Source organism: Bombus impatiens, unplaced genomic scaffold (assembly GCF_000188095.3).
Source record: "Bombus impatiens unplaced genomic scaffold, BIMP_2.2 scf_0225, whole genome shotgun sequence".
NCBI lineage: Eukaryota > Metazoa > Arthropoda > Insecta > Hymenoptera > Apidae > Bombus > Bombus impatiens.
Window position 1 is genome coordinate 175,740 of NT_176644.1, and position 7,512 is coordinate 183,251.

Here is a 7,512-nt window from a genome sequence, read left to right on the forward strand (position 1 = left end):
TTACAGCGATCCCCAGCGATCCATCCGACCGAATCCATCGAGAGTTCGTAAAACGATAGCGTTGGTCGAATACCGAAAAATATAGATATATTTCCGAATAACGAATTAATGTAAGTGAGGAATAAGATTTAATACGTTCGGATGTATTCATTGCTAAATAGTTAGCATATCTCTGTAAATGTTTTCGTTAAAGTGTCTAATTATATATGTATAGCGAATGCCGTTATAACATTTACTGTATCAACGATTAATAGAAACAGGCTGGAAAATAAATTTTTTCAATTGCTCGAATAACATCGAATAAACATCGTATGGACATTTGCCGCGCACTTGGTTCCTAAATTCCCAAGGAACAAGCGTGGTCGGATATGACTGTTTCTTACGATCGCGCCACGAGCGGTGGCGCAGGTTTTTGGCGGGATAACAAGCCGGAATTTGTCAGTATCGGTGGAATGGAAAGAATTACTGGAAACGATACGAGAATTCCGATGGTCTCGCATTCCGATTGACCAATTACGCCATTTCGACCAAATCTTATCCCTGCTTTCTTTCCACGCATGATTCCCTTGTTTCATCGCGTACAGAGAATACAAAGTTCCCTTTCGTATCACACGTTTCGCAGACTTCTTGTGTACTCGCGTTGCGTTTTATACGTAGAGCGAGAACACTCTGTCATGTCGGGAATTCTCTTTCTCACGTTTCAGAGGGAAAAATGTAAAATTGCGACGCGCTTCATGGAAAGTGAATATTTATCGATTTTATTTTGAGTTTCTTTCTCCGGCTGCCTCTTGTACAACGACGAATCGGGAATTCGACAAGATAAAGCTGCAGGTTATTGGTAATGGGAGAAAATTTTACGACTCTTTAAATATAGAAATTCTCAACGATATAGTAATCGATATAAAATAATTGATTTGTACAATTCGTTCGTCGAACTTTATTGACCAACAGTTATTATCCGAGTTGTCGTTCCGTGAACATCGATCAAAAATAATATCGGTTGAATGCTGCGAGTGAATTCCGATCGAATCTTTCGATATATCGATGAATTATTCTAATTAACTCGTTACCGAATGGTTCTTTAGGTTGAGCGATATTTATCATGGTTTTACATTTTTATATTTACTGTTCTCGGAATTTCAGGATTTTCGAATACGTAGATTCTTCCGAAACGTGGCTCGCTGGATCTTCCGACTCTTCGTCTACGTGCATTCTTTCATATTAATGGAGAAAAAGAGATCGGAACACCTGTTTCTCTCCCAACACGCGCAGGGTTGTCTAGCGACGAAACAAAAGACATCCTTCGCTCGTTTGGACGAATGCAAACTCGTTGGATGGTTCGACAAAGTCGAGCACCACGCCCCATTCTAACTGAACCGGCATCAAGCAAAAACATTTGCCGCAATTATCGCCGATTTAGAGTATTGTTTCAACGGGACTTGTTTAAGAACTTGCTAATCGCCTGACCTAATACAGTAGAAGGATGTATCTCGGCTAACTGACCCGAACTTGGTGTTTCCTTTGCCTAGATACCTGTCACGGTCGCGTTCTGTCAGCAGCATCAAAAATTCCATCCTTCTCAAAGAAACTTTCCGTCGATTTACCGGTCGCGCCTCTCGCGGTTAAATACTCATTACGGTAGAAAACAGCTAAACGCTCAAATTGACTGAAACAACGACGATATCGCTCGGACGACTGCTTTTGCCTAGATCAGCGATGTTCAATCTTTTTCGCTAAAATTCTGCCACACCCGCGAGAAATATATTTGCTCGGAGACGGAGCATTTACAGCGGACGACTACTCTTGTGTCTGACGATCTTCTTTCGACGAAGATTTAAGAGGAGCAGCTCTTTGATACGTCGCCTAGCCTATAGCAGTTAGATAGATTCTTCAGGTTTTGTCTCACAAGTGACATTATAAAAGGAATTATGTAAAGAGACTTTAAGTAATATTATAGAATTATGTAACAACGTTTGTGTATTTTCCTTTGCTTATCATACTCTTATAACCAACATTGCTTGTAACGTTTATATGTTACGTCGATTAAGAAGGAAATAATTGTTCAAGAAATCAGTTCAAACTATCTGTTAACGCTTACGCCCGACTTTCTACTTTGTAAATGTTTGCCTTGTCGAACTTTTGTTTACTTATAATTATAACGCTTGTAATTGGGTATACAGGGTGTTCCGCGTAACGCGACTCACCGTTCTTCTGCCATTCGCAGGTATACAAAACAAGATGTTTTACAGATAAATGTTTATAGATTACCGTACGCTTTATTCTAACGTCGTTCAAATCTTTTGCAGAAGTCTGAACGAGCTGTTAGAACTGGCTGGATGTTACAACTCTACACGCTGTAGTAATTTCTTTATCCGAAATGTGAATAATTCTGGAGTGTAACTACGAGTGAAATATTTGCATCGAGTTAATAAAAGTATCACGTGATATGCTTTTTGAATCTGTCGTAAAGTCTTCTCGAACCTCGTGAAAAAAGGACGTGTGGTCCTATTTATGTTAGCCATGACGACCTCTGTTTCACTACGAAGACAAAGTATTTTTGGAATATCTTTTCTGCACGCTCGACGCTCTTAAATTATAGTTGGAAATCTCTGTTCTTACATCGACAAGTTGCAGAAAAATAGCGAATCGAGTTACGCGGTACACCCTGTATATTGAACTCCATTTTACATCTATGCGTAAATGTATCAAAATCGGAAGAACCCGTTAAATTCATATTTTTCTAGATCCAAAGCACCAGTTTGATCACTTAATTATATGTCACGCGAAAAAATTACTGCTTCATCATTACTGCACACAAATATTTCTTATGTATTTTAAATATTTGACTGCATCGATTAATATACCTGCTCCACTTTACAATTGATCTCTTCTATACATACACATCCATACATTTCTATTTATAAATTTACGTGCCTTGTTTTCTATACAATTTCCATGAAATTAATTTGACATTTGAGAAAGATATTTATTACATAACAATATTTATTTCTCTTAGAAAACTACATCGTTGCTGTAATACAAAAAGAAAAGAAGAAGAAGAAGAACAACTGGAGCATCGATTTACAAGACAATTCACTGATTAATAAAAAAAATATAACGAGCTGATATACGAGTCAATATATCTGAGAAGTTAAACCGATCAACTGGCTCCGCTTTTTACCAATTTCTCAGTTTCATTACGTAAGTTGAACAGCTATACCTAACTTTAAAAAAAAAAACAGGCTACTTACGTTCCATAGCTTCGTGACAAAGAAAATGACATAAACGATAATAAATTGCGCAAGGTAATCTTAAAAAATAGTATTTGCAACCTCGTCGCGTGTCTACGCTTAGAATAATAGAAACTTTATTAGCTCCAAATTTAACCGATCACCGTTTAAACACCAGAACAAGAAAATCGACGTGCAAATAGATCTTTCACTGCGCGCCAGATCCAACCAAAACGAAGCTCAACCGACTTAATCGCACTAAATCGTAACAGCCCCATGGAAAAGTCGAACGGTCTGATTAAAAAATCAAATACGATAATACGATCGTCCGAAATGATCAATCATCTATAACCGAATTTACGTCTGAAATGCTCCTAGACGACGCGACGACGTACGTAAGAGTTGTAACAATTAGGGCTTTTAGCGCTGCACGTTGGATTTGCTTAACGTTCCTGGTGATACAGTTACCGGTAACCCAACAGAGTATGTTTGAACTGGACCCACGAATCGTTCAGTCGTTCCTTGGAGTTTATCAACGACGGTTCCTCGGCCGAGGTTCTCGTCGTGTGACACTCGCCTCTGAAACCACGGGGCAAACATCTGAAAACGTGTACGCACGTTCCATGTGTTTGGAGATCGATGAACTCGCGACCATCGTCCACGGGGAATGAACGTTCGTATCGAGGAATCGGCCAGTGGTGAGTCATTGTCGTTTCCATGAATCGACAAAGATAGAGTGAAGGAGAAGTGTATATAGAGATACGTGTTGACGGATGAGAGGAACAGGACGTGTCATTCTTCGAGCAACGAGGGTCCCTTGAAGAATTTGCTGCCATCGAACAGTACAATTATGGGTAGATATCGTTGGATATAGTAGATGCACAGATTCCATGTAAATCGCTAAAGTGTCCAGGATCAATGTAGGAATTTTCAGTAATAATCGATCGCTGTTCAATCGCAAAACAGTCACGGCGTGAAGCATAATGATATAACGTATTTTGATGTGAACTGTGGCTGTAGAAATTCTACGAGCAAGTGCGAAAATTAACGTGTAGCAATAATCTGATAATAATCTATGGCTGTTGAGAAACGTGAAACGGCACCGATGAGAGTCATTATAGTACAGCGATCTGTGATATTTAACGCGTAGATGTACAGATTTCACGCAGAGTGCGATAATCAACCTAGAAATCTGTAGTAACCCTTTTATCGCTGTTCTAAACAGTTGAAACAGTAACGGCGTGATATATCGTACGGTAGTTTGTTAAACGTACGAACCGTAGATGTACAGATTCTATGTAAATGATGCAAGTGCGATGAATATGGTAACCTTGTTGCTGTTCTAAGAAAAATCTTGTTGTATATTTCAGACAGAGTACAAACAAATTTAGCCTATCACTGTCTTCTGCTTCTTGTTTGCGTTTCCCATGCCTCAATGAGTGAATCGACTTTAGACGAAATCGAAACACTTCCGGAGATCAAGAAATACGAAGACGCTTCAACGCTCGGCACTGCTGTACAGGCATACAGGTTTTCTTTACATGGAAGAATTATTTTTGTGAAATTATTCCTCTATATAATTGATATTCAGTCGATTAAATTCGAAGCGTTGGAGCGAGGTTAATAAACATTTATTTTCTCTGACTTTCGATTAGACATCCAAGGATGTATCGGCGCGGTTACCACGAGGACCACGGGTCCATATATAAGGATGACCACGATGATCATCACGACGATCATATGAAAGACGAGGAACAGGCTATGAAAGCCATGGGGAATGCAAAATCTGATTATTGGGGCGGTTACTATGATTTTCTGATAAACGAGGGTAGTTATAAATTCTGGGCCGTGTTTCAAGTAAGTTTCGATCAATTCTTATTAGATTGTTATACACTTGCTGGCCTTAGGTATTATACGACACACGATTCGTCACATTTGTTAAGAAACCTTGAACGTTTCAAAGGGAAACTTTACGATAACATCGGAACGAGAAATCGTATCAAAGACATATCATTTTTTCGGTATTTTACTCGAAGTAATAGAATTTCAACTGAATACGGAAATTCATAGAAACTGTTAACAGCAATTAGATGCAATCGCAAAATTTCAAGTCGACCGTATGAAACGCATTACTGTGCAATGTACGTTTATATGGAGTTGCGCGCGTTCTTCGCATTCCGCGCTCATTCGCGTCACGAATTCGATCGAGATTAGCCGTATCAACTAGGAGAGCCGTGATAGAATATGTAGGTATGTTAAAAATATTCGTACCAAATAAGGCGTTTGTCGAAATTTTTCAGAGCATTTAACGCTCGTCGGTGATTGTTAACGTGTAACTGTAATGCTCCATTTCCACGCGCAAAACTGTTGAAAACCGTTACGATTAAATTTACAACGCTGGAAATTAAATTACCGGATTTTAATTAATTGTATAGAGTTAAGGAGACTTTCTGCATTTTGTAATTAAAAATTTGTTCTTTCCCAACCGCTCTATTAATCAAGAGTACTAATGTTCGTAAGAGACACAATTAACGCGACGATGCAAGGTTTGTAGAATCCACGATACAAAAATTCGTTTACTTTGTAATTTCATTTATCGTTTTGGTACTCCGGTACCTCTTTGAAAATACACTTGGCGCTGCTCGAAATTCGAACGTTCGCCCGATTCGTTTGTACTTATTATCAAATATTTATACCAACGCTAACTTTTATAGAAATGAAAAAGAAAAGAACGAGATCGAAAGTATTAGTCGCATAACGTTGGTTTCGACCTTCCACCTCTGAAGAACTTGGTGCAATTCGCTATTTCGTTCGTTGTATAGTAATGCATTTTGTATTGTAGAAATATAGTAGAATATAGAACGAGTATAAAATACGAAACATCTCGAGAGATATAAAACACAAAAAGAGAACGATTTAACATGGAAAATAACGCAACTAAATAAATGCGCTCTTTAACAGCTTGCCACCGCAGCTCTTCTCATCTATAGCGGCTTTGCGGCGCTTTATTACGCCAAGGTAAATCCGCCAACGATAGACGACGAGTTCGACGATATTTTACGTCGACGGAAGCGTAGGGCGTTGTCCATCTTCCCGCGAGATAAATCATTCTGCGGTTTGGACAGTGCCACTTTTCAGAGGATAATCGACGCGGTTGCCAGAGAAATTCACTGACGAAGAAGAGCCTACCTTTATCTAACTTAACTTATATAGGAAATAATATATGTATAATAATTTTGCAATAATATTTTGAAAAGATTGAAATCTTTGAAATTGCGGTCGATGAAAGTGATTGGAGAAAAGAAAAGGAACTGTTTCAAATTGGACTGTTTCATGGAAGATTTGTTATATTCGAAACATTAAAATTACAGATACGTATCCTTTTCTAATCGATTTAAGAAAAAGTATGTCTTTATGCTTCTCTTTCTATTATTTAATGTAACAGAAGAGCATTGCCTTGCATGTTCTTCTTATCGTGTTTGTAATTAATTTATAACAATTATGTTAAATTATATTGTAATTTGTACATATATGTAACAATTATATGTATATGTGTCATATTGTCGATGCAACTTGTGTACGTTGCTTTTCTGCAGATTTCTTTACCGTCACGAACGCAACGCATGAGAAGATAGTTATCCTTCAACTCGTACCGCGTAACGTTTGCAACACGTTGAAATACAAAAAGACAGAACAACCTGAAACCATAAACTTCCTTGATAATCTCGCAGCTTATCGTCATTAACTTATTCTAAATCTTCTCATCGACAGCAACTTTCGCATATACTTTCGCTCGTACGCGTGTTATTACGAGGCGCATATTTCAGAAAAACTATTCACACAGAACGTCGATAACGTACATACGTTTACGATAAATACACCTTCTAGTTGCTGTATAGGTGTTTTCAGATCGATTGAAAATTTCACCAATACAACATGACGGTGGGCGTCGTATCTCGCAACGCGGTATCGATAAAATTTCAAACAGTACAGAACGCGTGGAAACAAAGTCTGTACGAGTCGTCGAGATACTTCGATAAGCTGCACGTCCACGGTTGACTAATGGAAAAGAAGCGAACTCGCTGGTGGCAATTTGTCGAAAGCGACAAGATCCAGCATCAAGGCCATCGCGTGCCATTGCGTGTCGAGGACACGCAACAATACGTTCTCGCGCTGAATGAGACATCTCGAGCTTGAAATTAAGCGATCCACCGATTAATATCGTCTTATTAAACGATTTCGCGGCTCGTGTAAATTATCGCGGTAAGCACGGGTTTACGGC

The 7,512-nt window shown here is 38.7% G+C and overlaps 1 protein-coding gene across 1 annotated transcript; it reads left to right on the forward strand.

Moving 5' to 3' along the window:
• Window positions 1-3,017: 3,017 nt before the first annotated feature.
• LOC100746966 lies at window positions 3,018-6,682 on the forward strand. The gene is made up of 3 exons (XM_033319981.1): window positions 3,018-4,760; window positions 4,886-5,087; window positions 6,192-6,682. Exons 1-3 carry the CDS (start codon window positions 4,666-4,668, stop codon window positions 6,402-6,404), a joined length of 510 nt encoding a protein of 169 aa, XP_033175872.1. The 5' UTR covers window positions 3,018-4,665; the 3' UTR covers window positions 6,405-6,682.
• Window positions 6,683-7,512: the final 830 nt, after the last annotated feature.

Excerpts from the sequence above, each read along its gene's own strand:
- LOC100746966 (XM_033319981.1), top strand. The coding sequence starts at position 4,666 with ATGAGTGAATCGACTTTAGACGAAATCGAAACACTTCCGGAGATCAAG. Across the intron at positions 4,761-4,885 it reads ACTGCTGTACAGGCATACAG|ACATCCAAGGATGTATCGGC; the intron begins GTTTTCTTTACA and ends ACTTTCGATTAG. Across the intron at positions 5,088-6,191 it reads AATTCTGGGCCGTGTTTCAA|CTTGCCACCGCAGCTCTTCT; the intron begins GTAAGTTTCGAT and ends GCTCTTTAACAG.